The 18,869-nt window shown below is 46.3% G+C and overlaps 1 protein-coding gene across 1 annotated transcript in view; it reads right to left on the bottom strand.

Annotated features, from left to right (window-relative positions):
• The window catches only part of PKIG (cAMP-dependent protein kinase inhibitor gamma), a 100,554-nt gene that overhangs the window by 1,506 nt on the left and 80,179 nt on the right, over positions 1 to 18,869 (bottom strand). Inside the window, exon 4 of the mRNA XM_089896946.1 lies at positions 2,189 to 2,362. Within this exon, the coding sequence (XP_089753072.1) occupies positions 2,189 to 2,339 (151 nt within the window). The 5' untranslated portion in view covers positions 2,340 to 2,362. The remainder of the gene's footprint in view (positions 1 to 2,188; positions 2,363 to 18,869) is intronic.

Raw genomic sequence — 18,869 nt, 5'->3', positions numbered from 1 at the left:
GGTTAGTGGTAGTGAGGGGTGCAGGGAGAACTTGGACACCTGTGCCTCAGGTCACCTCCTATCATGGGGCAGGGCCTGTAGCAAAGGCCGGGTCCCAGAGGGTCCTGGCCCACTGGAAGCCTGACAAATGAGACTGCACTTCAGGCAGATTCCCCAGTGTGTGATGCCCTATTTGGTCCGAAGCCTCCCGTCCTGGCGAGCAAGAATATTTTCGTTAAATTCCGCAGTAACTGCCGCTCTGCCATTTCCTTGCTGTGGGACCTCAGGCAACTTATTTAATCTCTCCAAGCCTCTGCTTCCTGATCTACGAAGTGAGGGTGATGACATCCCTGCCCCTCTGTGGTCACCTGGCACATGGGACAGCTCAGCCAGGGGCAAGGCTTCTTCTGTGCAGGTCCCAGCTCTCTTCTGGCCCACAGAGAGGTCCCCAAGCATTTTTCTCTCCAACCAGCACCCCTGGGACTCCCTCAGGGCAGTTTCAGAGCATGATTCGGAAAGTTTCCCGGTCATGTGCTGCCAAGCAGTGCGTTCATATTCCTTCATGCCCTGCTGGTTGTTTATGTTTCATTATTCGGCCAAGTAAGGAAACGTTTGTGCTCCCCGCGTAAGGAAACATCAGAGAAGACAAAGGTTTGCGCACAAAGGGCTTGGGGAGCGTTAACACACAGGACTTGGGGAGGCCTGGCCGCCAGGCCTCAGGACAGGCCAAGGCTGTGGCCCCCTCCTCCCCTGCCTGGGCTCCGCCTCAGTTTCCCGGGAGCTTTAGGCAAACAGAAGTTCCAGGGCCTGCAGGATCAGAACCTGTATTCCCCGTACTCCCACTCCCTCGGTGAGTCCGCTGGACTGAGCACGGCTCGCAGACGTGCCAGTGGAAGCTGCTCATTGCAGGGCCTACTGGAAGGCTCCTCGGCCAGTCACTCTGGCCTGCACTGCGCCAGGAGCACCTCACTGCCTTGCGGTGAGCACTACTCCTTCCTCAGGCCCCCTTTTAACTGTCCGTCACCCTGGCAGACAGCTGCCAGGACACCAGGTACCTCAGGGATCTCGAATCGGACGGGGGTGGGAGCAGGCATTAGAGGGCCTGGGCAGGTGGATGAGTGGCTACACTGAGTTGAAGGAGATAGAAAACCGTTCACCAGAGCAGACGCAGATGGCCTGGCAGCAGGCCTGGCGTGGCAGCTGGGCGTGCTGGTCAGTGAACAGCCATTGACTAGGCACCTCTGCCGGGTGCCAAACGCCACCAGGCACCGAGGGCCCAGGATGCGGATCCCAGAGGAGAGGCCCTGTGCTTAGGGGGCTGTGGAGGCGGCCAAGAGAAGAGGCGCCTCCCCTGCCGGAGAGGGGAATGACGGCTTCTCAGCAGAGCGGTCTGGGCCTCTAAGAAAGAGGAAAAGCCAGCCTGGCAAGGGGAGGGCAGGCAGGACCAGACAGAGGGAGAGTGCGGCAAGGCCCATCAGGGACTTTCAGGAAACGGAAGTCCCTTCCTCAGGCTGGACCAGAGGCCCAGGAGAGAAAGATGGGAGCAGAGGCTGGAGGGGAGCAGGGTGAGATCCGGGGAGGCTCCCACGCCTGGTGAGGAGTTCAGGCCGCAGGACAAGGGAGGGCTGACAGACCGCTGACGGGACGGGACGGCACGGGGAGGGAGGGTGGGGTTTCTGGGGGAGCCAGGACTGGTGAGGGATGTTCTAGCAGAGGAAACCGTGAGATGAAGGGGGGTGGATGCAGGGGCAGAAGCACGATGGGACAGGGGATTTAAATGAGCCCTGCTGGCAGCTGTCCAGCAGGAGGGTTGGGGCGGGGATGGATCAGGGAGGCCCCGGCAGAGGCCGCTGGGGTGCTGGGAGTGGCCTGAGCCAGGTGGTGGCTGTGGGGACAGAGAGAAGCGGAGGGACTGGGGAGGGACCTTGGAGGAGAACTGACAGGGCCTGTGGGTGGACGGGGAGGCTGAGGGGAAAGGGAAGCACCGGGATGCCTGGCCAGAGGGTCCTCACGGCCTGAGACACTGGCACCCTCTAGCCTAGGGAGTGGCTGCCCTCTGCCACTGACCGTGGGCCTGGGGCCTGATTTAAATGCAGTTTCTTCTCTGAGAAAGAGGGGGCAGGCTAGGACTTAAGAGGCCAGTCCCGGAGCCCAGGAGAGGGTCTCCCACCAGGAGTGCTTGAACCCGAGAGGACCCATGGGTTCTGACCTGCGCCCTCGAGGGCTAGCTCGCCCATGTCGCCAGCCAGCTTCCGTACGCTTACGGCCTCGGAGTCTCCCTGGATGTCAGGGACTGCGTTCCGGCGGCCTGTCCGGTCACAGGAGATGAAGTCCGAGTAGGAGGACTCGACCTCCATCATGCCTGTCGCATCGCTCTTCAGGCCTGTGGGGACAAGGGCAGGAGCGCAGAGGTGAACCCTGGTGCATCCTGCACAGGGGACTCAGCTTGGGGCCCAGCACTGATGTCTTTTGACAAACCGACAGTTATTGCCTTGCTCGCTGACAACAAAACAGAAAGCACAGAAAAGTAGAAAGAACAAAATAAGTCATGCATAATTTTATACCCCCAAAGCCACCACCAACGTTTTAAAGAACATCTTTTGTGTTTTCTCTAAGTAAAGTTCATGATAACTATACATTTATCAACACCACGTACCAGGCACTGGCTAGGGGCCGCAGATGCAGCAACGAACAAGTCAGCCGTGGTCCTTGCCCTCAGGGAGCTGACAGTCTACTGGGTCATTTAGCGTAATTACCTAATACCTAAGTAATTACCACAGTGCTCCGGACTTCAAGGGAGAAGGCAGGGTACCAGAGTGACTACCAGGGCCTGACCAAGGCTTGGGGGGTCAGGAAGTGACATTTTAGTCGAGAACCTAGGAGGAATAGATAGACAAGGAGTCTAGACAAGGAGTGAGGGGAAGAGCATGTATGAAGGCTCTGTGGAGCAAAGGCACAGTGGGATGGAAGAAACATAAGTGCCGTGGGCTGGGGAACTGTGGGAGAGGGGCCAAGAGGATGCTGCTGAGTTGGGCAGGGGCCCGATCACATCTTCAGTTTGGTCCCTGAGGGGTTGAGGCTCATGAATGTTCAGATTAGCATTTTCAAAGATGACTCTGGCACCTAAGGTGAGCAGACCTGAATGGGGGCCAGCTAGGGGGCTCCTGCAAAAATTCAGGTGTGAGAAGATGGTGGGTGAAGCAGGGATGGAAGAAGGTATTGCATGCAAAGAGAAATCAAAAGAAAGGGGGAGTAGCAGTACTCATATGAGACGAAACAGACTTTAAAATAAAGGCTGTTATAAGAGACAAAGAAGGAAGGACACTACATAATGATCAAGGGGTCAGTCCAAGAAGAATACATAACAATTGTAAATATATATGCACCCAACATAGGAGCACCTCAATATATAAGGCAAATACTAACAATCATAAAGGGAGAAATCGACAGTAACACGATAGTGGGGGGCTGGAACACCCCACTTTCATCAGTGGACAGATCATCCAGACAGAAAATCAATAAAGAAACACAGGCCTTAAATGACACATTAGACCAGATGGACTTAATTGATATTTATAGAGCATTCCATCCAAAAGCAGCAGAATATACATTCTTCTCAAGTGCACATGGAACATTCTCCAGGACTGACCACATGCTGGGCCACAAAGTGAGCCTCGGTAAATTTAAGAAAAGTGAAATCATATCAAGCATCTTTTCCGACCACAATGCTATGAGATTAGAAATAAACTACAAGAAAAAAACTGTAAAAAACACAAACACATGGAGGCTACACAATATGCTACTGAACAACCAATGGATCACTGAAGAAATCAAACAGGAAATCAAAATATACCTAGAGAAAAATGAAAATGAAAGCACAATGATCCAAAACCTATGGGATGCAGCAAAAGCAGTTCTAAGAGGGAAGTTTATAGCAATACAATCCTACCTCAAGAAACAAGAAAAATCTCAAATAAACAACCTAACCTTACACCTAAAGCAACTAGAAAAAGAAGAACAAATAAAACCTACAGTTAGTAGAAGGAAAGAAATCATAAAGATCAGAGCAGAAATAAATGAAACTGAGACCAAGAAAACAATATGAAACTAAAAGCTGGTCCTTTGAAAAGATAAACAAAATCGATAAACCTTTAGCCAGACTCATCAAGAAGAAAAGGGAGAGGACTCAAATCAATAAAATTAGAAATAAAAAAGGAGAAGTTACAACCGACACCACAGAAATACAAAGGATCTTAAAAGATTACTAACAGGGACTTCCCTGGTGGTCCAGTAAGACTCCGTGTTCCCAGTGCAGGGGGCCCGGGTTCGATCCCTGGTGAGGGAACTAGATCCCACATGCATGTTGCGAAAGAGAAGCCCGCATGCCACAACTAAACATGCCACAACGAAGATCCCGCATGCTGCAACTAAGACCCAGTACAGCCTAAAAAAGAAAGAAAAGGACTACTACAAGCAACTGTATGCCAATAAAACAGACAACCTGGAAGAAATGTACAAATTCTTAGAAAGTTACAATCTCCCAAGACTGAACCAGGAAGAAATAGAAAATAGGAACAGACCCATCACAAGTACTGAAATTGAAACTGTGATTAAAGAACTCCCAACAAACAAAAGTCCAGGACCCAATGGCTTCACAGATGAATTCTATCAAACATTTAGAGAAGAGCTAACACCTGTCCTTCTGAAACTGTTCCACAAAACTGCAGAGGAAGGAAAACTCCCAAACTCATTCTGTGAGGCCACTATCATCCTGATACCAAAACCAGACAAACATACCACAAAAAAAGAGAAAATTACAGGGCAATATCATTGATGAACACAGACATAAAAATGCTCAACAGAGACTTCCCTGGTGGCGCAGTGGTTAAGAATCTGCCTGCCAACACAGGGGACATGGGTTCGAGCCCTGGTCCGGGGAGATCCCACATGCTGTGGAGCAACTAAGCCCATGTGCCACAACTACTGAGCCTGCACTCTGGAGCCCACGAGCCACAAATACTGAAGCCCACCAGCCTACAGCCTGTGCTCCGCAACAAAGACAAGCCACTGCTTGCCGCAACTAGAGAAAGCTCGCACGCAGCAACGAAGACCCAGTGCAGCAAAATAAAAACAAACAAACAAACGAACAAACCACCTCAACAAAATACTAGCAATCTGAATCCAACAATACATTAAAAGGATCATACACCATGATCAAGTGGGATTTATCCCAGGGATGCAAGGATTTTTCAATATCAGCAAACCAATCAATGTAATAACACCACATCAACAAACTGAAGAATAAAAACCATATGATCATCTCAATAGATGCAGAAAAAGCTTTTAACGAAATTCAACACCCATTTATGATAAAAACTCTCCAGAAAGTGGGCTTAGAGGGAACATACCTCAACATAATAAAGCCATATATGACAAACCTACAGCTAACATCATACTCAACAGTGAAAAGCTAAAAGCATTTCCTCTAAGACCAGGAACAAGAAAGGATGTCCACTCTTGCCACTTTTATTCAACACAGTTTTGGAAGTCCAAGCTACAGCAATCAGAGAAGAAAAAGAAATAAAAGGAATCCAAATTGGAAAAGAGGAGGTAAAACTGTCACTGTTTGCAGATGACATGATACTATACATAGAAAATCCTAAAGACACTACCAGAAAACTACTAGAGCTCATCAATGAATTTGGTAAAGTTGCAGGTTACCAAATTAATACACAGAAATCTGTTGCATTTCTATGCACTAACAATGAAAGATCAGGAAGAGAAATTCAAGAAATAATCCCATTTACCACTGCATCAAAAAGAATAAAATACCTAGGAATAAACCTACCTACGGAGACAAAAGACCTGTACTCCGAAAACTATAAGATGCTGATGAAAGAAATCAAAGACAACACAAACAGATGGAAAGATATACCGTGTTCTTGGATTGGAAGAATCAATACTATCAAAATGACTATACTACCCAAGGCAATCTACAGATTCAATGAAATCCCTATCAAATCACCAATGGCATTTTTCACAGAACTAGAACAAAAAATCTTAAAATTTGTATGGAGACACAAAAGACTCCGAATAGCCAAGGCAATCGTGAGAAAGAAAAATCAGGCTCCCTGACTTCAGACTATACTACAAAGCTATAGGCATCAAAACAGTATGGTAAAAAAACAAACAAACAAAAAAACAGTATGGTACTGGCACAGAAATAGAAATACAGATCAATGGAACAGGATAGAAAGCCCAGAAATAAACCCACGCACCTGTGGTCAATTAATCTATGACAAAGGAGGCAAGACTATACAATGGAGGAAAGACAATCTCTTCAATAAATGGTGCTGGGAAAACTGGACAGCTACATGTAAACACATGAAATTAGAATACTCTATAACACTGTACACAGACATAAACTCAAAATGGATTAAAGACCTAAATTTGAGACCAGATGCTGTAAAACTCTTAGAGGAAAACATAGGCAGAACACTCTCTGGCATAAATCGCAGCAATATCTTTTTTGATCCATCTCCCAGAGTAATGGAAATAAAAACAAAAATAAATGGGATCTAATTAAATTCAAAAGCTTTTGCACAGCAAAGGAAACCATAAACAAAATGAAAAGACAACCCACAGAATGGGAGAAAATATCTGCAAATGATGTCACCGACAAGGGATTAGTTTCCAAAATTTACAAACAGCTCATGCGGCCTAATATCATCAAAACAAACAACCCCATCAAAAAATGGGCAGAAGATCTAAGTAGACACTTCTCCAAAGAAGACATACAGATGAAGAGGCACATGAAAAGATGTTCAACATCGCTAATTATTAGAGAAATGCAAATCAAAACTATAATGAGATATCACCTCACACCAGTCAGAATGGCTATCATCAAAAAATCCACAAACAACAAATGCTGGAGAGGGTGTGGAGAGAAGGGAACCCTCCTACACTGTTGGTGGGAATGTAAATTAGTGCAGCCACTATGGAAAACAGTATGGAGGTTCCTTAACAAACTGAAAATTGATCTACCATATGATCCTGCAATCCCACTCCTGGGCATGTACCCGGAGAAAGACATGGTCTGAAAGGATACATGCACCCCAGTATTCACTGCAGCACTGTTGACAATAGCCAAGACATGGAAGCAACCTAAATGCCCATCGACAGAAGAATGGATAAAGAAGATATGGTACATATATACAATGGAATATTACTCAGCCTTTAAAAAGAATGAAATAATGCCATTTGCAACAACATGGATGGACCTAGAGATTGTCATACTGAGTGAAGGAAGTCAGACAGAGAAAGAGAAATATCATATGATATCACTTATATGCGAATCAAAAAAGATACAAATGAACTTATTTATAAAACAGAAACAGACTCACAGATTTAGAGAACGAGCTTATGGTTACCGGGGGGAAGGGTGGGGAAGAGGAATAGTTAGGGTGTTTGAGACTGACGTGTACACACTGCTATATTTAAAATGGATAGGACTTCCCTGGTGGCGCAGTGGTTAAGAATCTGCCTGCCAATGCAGGGGACACGGGTTTGAGCCCTGGTCCGGGAAGATCCCACATGCCGTGGAGCAACTAAGCCCGTGTGCCACAGCTACTGAGCCTGTGTTCTAGAGCCCGCAAGCCACAACTACTGAGCCTGCGTGCCACAACTACTGAAGCCTGCGCACCTAGAGCCCATGCTCCACAACAAGAGAAGCCACCGCAATAAGAAGGCCGCACACCGCAACAAAGAGTAGCCCTGGCTTGCTGCAACTAGAGAAAGCTCGCGCGGAGCAACAAAGACCCAACGCAGCCAAAAAAATAATAAATAAATAAAACCTTACTTAAAAAAAAAAAAGAATTGTGCTGAAAATGGATAACCAACAAGGACCTACTGTACAGCACAGGGAACTCTGCTCAATATTCTCTAACAACCTAACTGGGAAAAGAATCTGAAAAAAAACAGATACATGTATATGTATAACTGAATCACTTTGTTGTACACCTAAAACTAACACAACATTGTTAATCAACTATAGTCCAATATAAAATAAAAAGTTAAAAAAAAAAACAAAGATGGTGGGTGAAGGAAGGAGGTGGTGACGGACAGACACATCTAGATGTAATCTGGAGGGTGAATCACCAGGACTTGGTGTTTGGCTGATGCGGAAGTGAGCTTTCTGACATGAATAAGTAGGTGGATGGAGGATGGTTCATGAGATGGGGGATGGATTGGGAGGAAAGACAGGAAATTAGGAGTTACTGCTACAGAGATGGTGGTTAATAGCCCTGCTGGTTGATTTTACAGCTGAGAGAGAAAAGAAGAGAACCACATATATAAAGAAGAGCCATATACATGTAAAAAAGGATTTGTGAGATCATACTATAGTACACTGTATTTTATAGCTTACTGTTTGAAACTCCCTAAAACATGTCATGAAGGTTCCCTCTAGATGATTTTTGTATATGCACCATGATATATTTGATGAGTCCCCTAGAAATGAACATGGAGGCACTTTCCCATTTTCCATCACTATGGACAGCACTAGGTCTTTATGTAAATATTTGTGCCTATGTCTTATTATTTCCTTAGAGTGTATTCCTAGAAGTAGAATTGCTAAGCTAAAGGGAAGGGTGAAATAATATTTAAGACACATTATTTTGATACATTCCCAAGCTGCTTTCCTGAATGACATAATGGTATTTATAATAACAGAAAAAGATGAGGAAATAAAACATAAATTCAGTTCTGTTCCTATTTATATTCCCACCAGCAGCCTGTAAGATTGCCGGTTTATCTGCACCCTTGTCAACAATGGGTATTGCTATTATATATATATATTTTTAAAAGGCTACTCTGCTAGGGGAATACGAGTATCTCTCTTTGAGCACCTATGATTTCCTGAAGGCAATCAAATCACACAAGTCAGGCCGTGGACTCTGGCCACTTGGCACACCCTGAGTTAGTGAGGGATGGGGGGGTCTAAGCCACTGGCTTGACCAGGAGCTCACAGTCCTCTAGGTGAGATGAGCCCAGCCAATTCCAGTTTTAGACACCCGTAGGTAAATGCCAATGCTCTTTATAGTACGAGGATGTTTACTGCACATCCTAGGTCAGTGATAGGGAAGCTCCCAAATGTCCCTCAAAAGGCTAGGCATTAAACGAATTGTAAAATATTCACAATAAAATACCCTGCACCAGACGGACCAGCTCGTACTGATGGCAAAGTGTCTGAGATAAACTGTTAACTGCAAAATGCAGGTTGCAAAACAACACCTTAAAGAAAACCCAGTTTCAACTCATACAACTCAACAACAAAAAACCAAACAAGCCAATCAAAAAATGGGCAGAAAACCTAAACAGACATTTCTATGAAGAAGACATACAGATGGCCAATAGGCACGTGAGAAGATGCTCAACGTTGCTAATTATTAGAGAAATGGAAATCAAAACTACAATGAGGTACCACCTCACACCAGTCAGCATGGCCATCATTAAAAAGTCAACAAATAACAAATGCTGGAGAGGGTGTGGAGAAAGGGAACCCTCCTACACTGTTGGTGGGAAAGTAAGTTGGTGCAGCCACTATGGAGAACAGTATGGAGGTTCCTCAGAAAACTAATATGATCCATATGATACAGCAATCCCTCTCCTGTGCATATATCCAGACAAAACTATAATTCAAAAAGATGCATGCACCCTTATGTTCATAGCAACACTATTCACAATAGCCAAGACATGGAAACAACCTAAATGTCCATTGACAGATGAATGGATAAAGAAGATGATACATTTATACAATGGAATACTCCTCATCCATAAAGAATGAAATAATGCCATTTGCAGCAACATGGATGCAACTAGAGATTATCATACTAAGTGAAATAAGTCAGAAGGACAAATACTATATGATATCACTTATATGCAGAATCTAAAATATGACACAAATGGACCTATCTATGAAACAGAAGCATAGAGAACAGACTGGTGGTTGCCAAAGGGGAGGGGGTTGGGGGAGGGATGGAGTGGGAGGCTGCGGTTAGCACATGTAAGCTATTATATACAGAATGGATAAACAACAAGGTCCTACTGTATAGCACAGGGAACTATATTCATTATCCTATGATAAACCATAATGGAAAAGAATATGAAAAAAGAATATATGTATAACTGAATCACTTTGCTGTACAGCAGAAATTAATACAACATTGTAAGTCTATACTTCAATTAAAAAAAAGAAAGAAAGAAAGAAAGAAGACCCAGTTACTATGGGGAAAGATAGCAGATACGAGAAAAAAACCTTGCCAAGTGTGGTACTTTGTGTCTAAGGGAAACTTTCACTTCTAAGACTAAATTTTTATAATGGTAGTTTTTATAAGCCCAAGTTATTGTGCAACGCTTTCAGAAAGTAACTGACATTGGCAGGAAGCAGCTGGAAAGCAGCCAGGGTGGGGCTGAGTAACGAGTGTGTGTGTGTGTGTGTGTGTGTGTGTGTGTGCGCGCACACGCGCATTGTGTGAAAAGTGGGGCTAGCCACTATGGAGGGCTGGACCACATCTCCCCACAACACCTAGCTCAGAAGAGACACCTAAAGAATAAACTAGGGGCACTCAAAGATCAGACAGGGGAGACAGGGAGGCGGCCTGTAGTAGACAGAAAAGAACAAGAGGCGTGACCTTGTGCTATGAACCTAGCTCTGCCACCAGACCCTGAGCAAGACTGCCCCTCTCTGGGCCTCCGTTTCCAGATCTGTAAAATAGAATAAAGGCGGGGCCAGGATTTGGTTTAAGGCAGCCCCCCCCCCAGCTCCAGCAGGGGGCACACCCAGCCTATCTTTGTAAGCTGACTTGAGAGAAAGAAGTTGCCCTGGTTGTGTTTCCGGCTCTTTCTCAGCAAAAAAAACTCTGAACTCTCTGAAGTCCCAGAGGTGGTTCTTCTGTAGGTCACAGAAGTTTCACTTCTACACTCTCCCTCTGGGGAAACTGCTCAAAGCTTGAGAACAGGGCAGTGACCTGTTGCAATAACAGCAGTAACACAGAATAAAAATTATGATGACAGTTCTAACAATAATCGTAAAGGTAACACTTATCAAGTCATCATGTTTTCCATACCTCGCTTACTAAATTGCCACAGCAGCCTCTGAGGTCTGCGAGGTGAGTTTATAACCACGACTTGGGAAGGTCTCAGGCGGACCCATACCTGCCGGTGGGAAGGAGACACTGGGCAGGCCACGCCAGCTCCCGGGCCCCTTCTCCTCAGTCCTTTTCCTCCAACTAGGCCGTTGGCTCCATGAGAACTGGTATTCCTGTCTGGATTTTCACCAGACCAGACTGAAAGGCCTAATCCTGGCAGCTAATAACCATATGCTTCTGGCTGCTCCATCCTCAGATTCTCAACCAGGGCCTGGCAAAGAGCAGGTACTAAATAATTACTTGCCAAATTAAACCTGCATCTCTCTGTCTACCTATCTGTCTACCTTCCCTCCATCCCTCTTTCCCTATCTGTGGAAACCATAAAGTGACTCACTCCTTTGGCCAGTGGGAAAGGCCTCTGTCCGCTATAGATGGCTGTGCTGATGTTCTGGTCCAGGATCTCTAGCATCTGACTCTGGGGATGGATGGAGTTACAGGCTCCATCTAAAAGGCCAGCTTCCTGCTGGAACTGACACCCTGGGGCTTTGGCTCCTGCCCTCACCTGGCTGACCTTACAGGCTGCCCAGGGTAGGAAGCTGACTTTCCTGGCTTCGAGAGGGAAGCGTACCAAGCTCAAAGGCCAATGCTGCAAAAAACCAACCGTGGCCAGTGTGCTCCGGCTGCCATCCCTATCCCCCCAGAGAAGACCAATTCCAAAGACAGGTCTGGGGGTGGGGTGTGTCTGGGGAGTTCTCTGACACACAGCACAAGCACACGATTTCGTTTTTCTTCAACACCTGTATTCTTCCCTCACTCTCTGCTCTTAAAGTCAACAGCAAATGGGGAAATATAAGAAAGACTCCTCAGAGTCGGAAACTGCATCAGAAAACGGTAATTCTCAGACTCTGTTAAGGAGAGTATAAACGCCAGGACCGCTCTGAGGAGCGGCTTAACATGATACATCAAGAAATCTCACCTTTTTTCATATCCTTGAGCCACTAAGTCAGCTTATAATACTTTTTTCTAAGAACGTAATCCATGTTGTGCATGAGGGTAAACGTTCAAAGATGTTCATCACAGTATTACTTGTAATAGTCAAAAGCTAAAGACACCAAAATGAGCTCCTAAGTGGGCATGTCACATGTCCTAAACGGACAATAGAGAAATATATACATATTTAACTGATTTGTATCTAAATGAAATACCATTCAGGTATTAAAATGTTTGTGAAGTTTTTAAGAGACTGGGAAATAGGCTGTTCACACAGATTGTTCACACAGATTGTTAAATGAAGAATCTCAATGATATGATCACATATCAATATTATTTAATTAAATTATGAATGATTTTTAAATTTTCTGTGGGTTTTTTTTTTCAGTGAAAAAATTCACTTTATTTTTAAATTATTTCATTTTTGAATATGTGTGTGTATGGTATGAAACTCAAGAAGTATGAAAGGAGGGACTTCCCTGGTGGCACAGTGGTTAAGAATCCACCTGCCAATGCAGGGGACATGGGTTCGAGCCCTGGCCCGGGAAGATCCCACATGCCACGGAGCAACTAAGCCCGTGCGCCACAACTACTGAGCCTGTGCTCTAGAGCCCACGAGCCACAATGACTGAGCCCGCATGCCACAACTACTAAGCCCGTGCGCCTAGAGCCTGTGCTCCGCAACAAGAGAAGCCACCACAATGAGAACCCTGAGCACCACAACGAAGAGTAGCCCCTGCTCGCCACAACTAGAGAAAGCCCACTCACAGCAACGAAGATCCAACGCAGGCAAAAAATATATATATATATGAAAGGAAAAAGAGTAAGAGCTCAGTGGCCTCCTTGGACTCAGACACCTTCCCCCCACCAGGCAAGCACCTTCTTGTGTCCTCCCAAGATAATCCAGGCAACAAACATAGTCCCTCCTGCCCTCCCTTCCTTCCTTTATTTAAAACAAAAGTTGTTTTCCATCTCGCTTTTTTCACTCAAAAATACTTCCTGGAAACAATTCCAGATCATCCTGAAGCCACTGCAGCACTGATTATATAAAACCTCTAGAAACAAACCCAAAGTCCTTATACTACAAGATAACTTTTTTTTTTTATTGGTTGCATGGTGTCTGCTGTCTCACTGCTGTAGACCAATTTAATGATTTCTTGAGTGATAAACTTTGGGGTTGTTTCCATAAAAGTAGAATTGCCACATTAAAGGGTATGTAAATTTTAAAAGCTGAATAGAGCCAAATTTTCCTCCACAGCGGTTAATTCCCATTGGACATATGTGAGGAGCACTTTGCGGCACCACATTCTCATCAACAGTCTTTTCCCCCCAGTCTGAACGGTGAGAACAGTCCCCCGCTGTTTCAGCTTGTACTGCTCCTGTGTGTGCAACTGAGCATCTTTCCACGTGTATTTCCTTTTCTGTGCATTGTTTATTCAAATCCTTTTGCCCATTTTTCTATTAGATTGTAGCCCTTTTTCTTATTGATTTGTAGGAGTTATTTATGTATCAATATTAAGACAATTAGTCTTTTGCCTTAAGAGGCGTTACAAGTATTTTTTACTTGTTATTTATTCTCTGACTTTATTGCTGACATTTCTCCGCATGCACACTTTTTCTGTTCATGTAGTCAAACTGATCCATATTTTACTTTCGGTTTCCTGCTTCTGGATCATACTTGGAAATGTCTTCCCCATTCTGAGATTAGTAAAGAATCCTCTCTTGCTTATTTGTTGTACTTTCATGGCTTTATTTTTCATATGTAAAACTTTGATTGATCTGAAATTTATTTGCTATGAGGCATGAGTTAGAGATCGACCTTAATTAATTTTTTCCACTTATCTCAAAACCATTTGTGGAATCATCAAACTGAAAGGGCTCCCCGAGCTCATGGAGACAAGCCTCTCATTAATAGCTCGGGAAAGTGAGGTTCAGAAAGGGAGAGGGACTTGCCCAAAGTTCTTGATCCAGGAGTCCGACCTCCTGGTCCAGAGCTCTTCCTCCCACACCTTACTGCACCCCCGGGAGTCCCCAGCAACAGGACAAATCTCTCAGGGGGTGTGCGGTTGGAAGGAGGCATCTAGTGCTGGCGTGCAGCCCGGCGTCCCTGTTTACTAGCTTGGAGACCTTGGACAACTGCCTTTGTTTTTCTGGATCCCAGTTTCCTCCTCAGCAACATGGGGGTCACAATAACACCTCCTGCTCAGGGGGCTCTTGTGAAGGCAATGGGACAATGTGCTCGGAAAGCGTCTGACAAGATGTGTGGAAAGGAAGAGGCGCGCGATTAATAAGTCATTACTATGGTCCATTCTCACTGGGTGACTTATGAGTAAAACTGTCCTACTGACACTTTCTTTCAGCTTCTTTGTTCTTACTCTGTTTAGTGGTGCATAGAAGGCCAAAACTTACACTTCTTTCTTCTGTGCTTTACGGTGCTGAGTGAATATAAGTTCCACAAAAGTGGCACCCTGGCTGACATGTGTACTGCTATATCCGAAAGGCCTAGCACAGAGTTGAAGCCCAATGAATATTTAATGAATGACTAAATAATAGAAGATGGTCTAGATTCCAGGGGAGAGCACAGGCTGTGCAGCCCTGCATTATAACAGTGGCCAAGAGGTCTGGCTCAATCTCCTTTTCCCCATCTGAATAATAAGGTTGAAATATGATCTCTAAATCTCTTCCAGTCCAGACATTTCATTCATTCATTCATTCGCTCACTGTTTACTGAGCACTTTTTATATGCCAGGCACTATGCCAGGTATGGGGTACACACTGGAGACTAAAAAGACATTTACAATGTGATAACAGAAAAAGGCACTGGAAATCAAAACTACAATGAGGTATCACCTCACACCAGTCAGCATGGCCATCATCAAAAACCCCACAAATAATAAATGCTGGAGAGGGTGTGGAGAAAAGGGAACCCTCCTACACTATTGCTAGGAATGTAAGTTGGTGCAGCCACTGTGGAAAACAGTATGGAGGTTCCTCAGAAAACTAAAAACAGAACTACCATATGATCCAGCAATCCCACTCCTGGGCATATATCCAGATAAAACTATAATTCAAAAAGATATATGTACCCTTATGTTCATAGCAGCACTATTCACAATAGCCAAGACATGGAAACAACCTAAATGTCCACTGACAGATGAATGGATAAAGAAGATGTGGTACATGTATACAATGGAATACTACTCAGCCATAAAAAAGAATGAAATAATGCCATTGGCAGCAACATGGATGAACCCAGAGATTATCATACTAAGAGAAGTAAGTCTGACAGAGAAAAATACCATATGATATCACTTATATGTGGAATCTAAAATAATGATACAAATGAACTTATTTACGAAACAGAAATAGACACACAGGCACAGAAAACAAACTTATGGTTTCCAAAGGGAAAAGGGGCGGAGGAATACATTTGGAATTTGGGATTAATAGGTACACACTACTATACATAAAATAGATAACCAACTAGGACCTACTGTATAGCACAGGGAACTATATTCAGTATCCTATAAAATACTATAATGGAAAAGAATCTGAAAAAGAACACACACACACACACATATATATATGTATGACTGAATCACTTTGCTGTACACCTGCAATACTGTAATTCAACTATACTTCAATTAAAAAAAAAAGAGAGAGAGAGAGAGAAAGAGAGAGAGGCAGTTGAACGGGTAAAGGAATCTATCATCGTGGATTGTGGTGAGTGCTGTGGAAGAAGAGAACAGGTTTCTCTGTGTGTGTACGGTTCAGTTAAGGCTGTATGGTCAGGGAAGGCCTCCTTAAGGACGTGACCTAGGGCTGAGATCTACAGAAAAGCTGGATAGAGGGTGATCCAGGCAGAGTCAACAGCCAATGTGGGTCTAAGTGACCTAACACCTCCTATCTCAGTTTGAGCCCTATGCGATGCTCAAGAGTGATGTCCTGTTACTCTTCCTCATCTTCGAGAGGTTTGGGGGCCTTCCCAGGGTGAGGTATTTGACCCTGAATGCCTGGGAGGAAAAAGAAGAGCCCTTATGTTCAGCTTCCCAGACCCTCAGTGGCCCAGGATCAGAGGCTGCGCTCTCGCAGGTGCTTGCCCTGGGCGCTGTCGGGTTTCCCCACGGGACTCGGTCTTCTCCCTTCTGTTTTTATTCTCCCCCCAGCTCTGTAAACTGAAGAGGTCCCAACCTCTGCCAAGAGCTACATGGTCTGTTCCAAGCCTGCAGCTTAGTCCTCATCGCTCAGACAGATTCCATGACAGCACCAAATTGTTTTCCAAATATACCAGAAAGGTCATTTCCTGTTTGGTTTTTTTTTCCTTTTTAAAAAATTAAATATTTGCAGACACCATACAAATCAGAAAGCAGACCATTTTGCAATGGACACAGAGCACAGAGTGGGACGTGGTGCCCTGGGACAGGCCTCCCGAGGGGTGGGCAATATGCTTTCTAAGGCTTCTCTGAGGGAAGAAAGAGCCGTGGAAACCTGATGGAAATACCAGGGCCTCCTCAAACTCAGAGGGAAGAGGCTTTTCTCTGTGATGGGCAGCCAGACCCACAGAGGCACTGAGGCGGGTAAAGAAGTCAGGGCCCCGGACCGAGCACATCCCAGAAGCTGGGAAAGGGCAGGACAGCTGGTCCCGGCTACGTGCGGCCTGCTGGGGACCGGCCCAAGCTCTATCTAGTCCCTTAGGGACACCCCCAGAGCAAAGTCGCCAGAGAGGAACCTGTCTCCTGCCAGGGCAGGACCTGATGCCTGAGAGAGGGGCCCCCCAGTGAGGCTTCCTTTGGAGGCAGTGGGGCAGGGCCTTGGCCTCTGCACCCACGGGGCCAGAGACACGCAGCCCTGGGGGCAGGCGGTGGGGAGTCCTGCTTTGGGAGGCCGCCAGGTGGGAGGAAAGGGCAGGGTCCCCATGGACGCCCTTCTTCTCAGATCTTCTCAGAGCACTCTCCTCCAGGGCCTGCAGGCCCCACTCCCGCTGCACCTCCTCCAGCCTGTCGGGCCACTTCCTAACCTCCTGCACGCGGCGCCTCCTCTGTCAGGGGCCCTGGTGACCCCTCCCTCACCCCCCCACCGGGACCAGGCCTGCGTCCTCTTCTCTATCTGCCCCCTGGGGGGTTCTCACCCTTTGCCTTAATAGTCTGTGTTGATGATTCCCACAGAGCCCCAAGCCTCTCTTAAGAGCTCTACATGTGCAGCCTAACTGCCTACTTCGCCTTTCCCTTGGACATCTCCCCAGCGTTTCCAACTTCACACGTCCAGTCACAAGCCCGCTCCCCCCAGCCTCCCTGAGCTCAGGGCCGGCACCCGCTGTACAGGCTGCTCAAGCTGGAAACCTGGGGCCATCACTCATGTCCAATCCGTCACCGGGTCCTGTCGTTTCTACTTGCAGAAGAGAGCCTGAACTTGGCCCCTCTCCCCTCCACGTGCACCACCTGGTCGCCATCGTTTCTCAGCTGCACCCCTGGTAGTGTCTCCTCACCACCTCCCTGCTCCCCTCTTGCCCTCGACCCAAGTCTGTGTTCTCCACAAGGGCCAGGGTGATGTTTGCACATCAGACACTGGGTCATGTGGTTCCCCTGCTTCATTCAACCTTTGATGCTTTTCCACTCCACATCTGGCAAAATCCAAACTCTACACCAGCCCCTGACATCCTGCACTGATCTGGCCCTGCCTCCTTCTGCGACCTTTTGTCTCATTTCCATTTTCTTCTTGGCCCATTTTGGTCTTTAATTCCTCAACCCAGCTCTTCCTGACCTCAGGGCCTTCATGAGACTGTTTATTCTGCCTGGAACATTCTATGTCACTCTGCTCTTTATAGAGCCTCTTAAGTGGATTCCTGGCCCTGCCTTTTCAAATGGCCCTGCTCTGGGACACGGGCACGAGGGCCCTACAGGTCGCGAGGCCTCCAGAGCCCCTGTGCCCACCGCTACTGCATGTTGACTGAGCAACTGGAGTCTTGCGTGGTGCGGTGACACAGCAAGGGCTTGGGGTCGCTCAGCTTCTGTCCCTAGAGCTGGGCACCTCACTAGCCACAGAGTCCTCGTCTATAAAATGGGGGTGTGACAACTGCCTGGAAAGATGGTTTGGGGGAACAATCAGAGCCAGCATTTACAGCGTCCTGACTGCATGCCGCACTAAGCATCTCTTTTTTTTTTATGATTTTTTGGCTGCGTTGGGTCTTCGTTGCTGCGCGAGGGCTTTGTCTAGTTGCGGTGAGCGGGGCCTACTCTTCGTTGCGGTATTCGGGCTTCTCATTGCGGTGGCTTCTCTTGTTGCGGAGCATAGGCTCTAGGCTGCGTGGGCTTCAGTAGTTGCAGCATGTGGGGTCAGTAGTTGTGGCTCGTGGGTTTAACTGCTCCACAGCATGTGGGATCTTCCCAGACCAGGGATCGAACCCGTGTCCCGTGCATCGGTAGGTGGATTCTTAACCACTGTGCCACCAGGGAAGTCCCACTGCTAAGCATCTTTCAGGCTTTATCTCATTTAATTTTACAGCACTTCCCTGAGGTAGAAAGCATTAATCATTTCTGTCCTACAGAGGAGGAAGCTGAGGTATAGAGAGGCTAAGTACTTACCCAAGGTCATATTATCCACTGAGTATGGGGCAGGAGTGAGTTTGTACTATTAGGCCAGGAAGTGTAGAAATGAATTACCATCATGCCTAGCAGGCAGAAAGGGTTTGTTAAAAACTGTCCACTCGGGCTTCCCTGGTGGCACAGGGGTTAAGAATCCACCTGCCAATGCAGG

This window comes from Delphinapterus leucas, chromosome 15 (assembly GCF_059928025.1).
Source record: "Delphinapterus leucas isolate spDelLeu-1000000601 "Yukka" chromosome 15, BTC_Dleu_Yukka2, whole genome shotgun sequence".
NCBI lineage: Eukaryota > Metazoa > Chordata > Mammalia > Artiodactyla > Monodontidae > Delphinapterus > Delphinapterus leucas.
The sequence above is the reverse complement of the archived record's forward strand: the minus strand, read 5'-3'. Positions and strand labels throughout refer to the sequence as shown.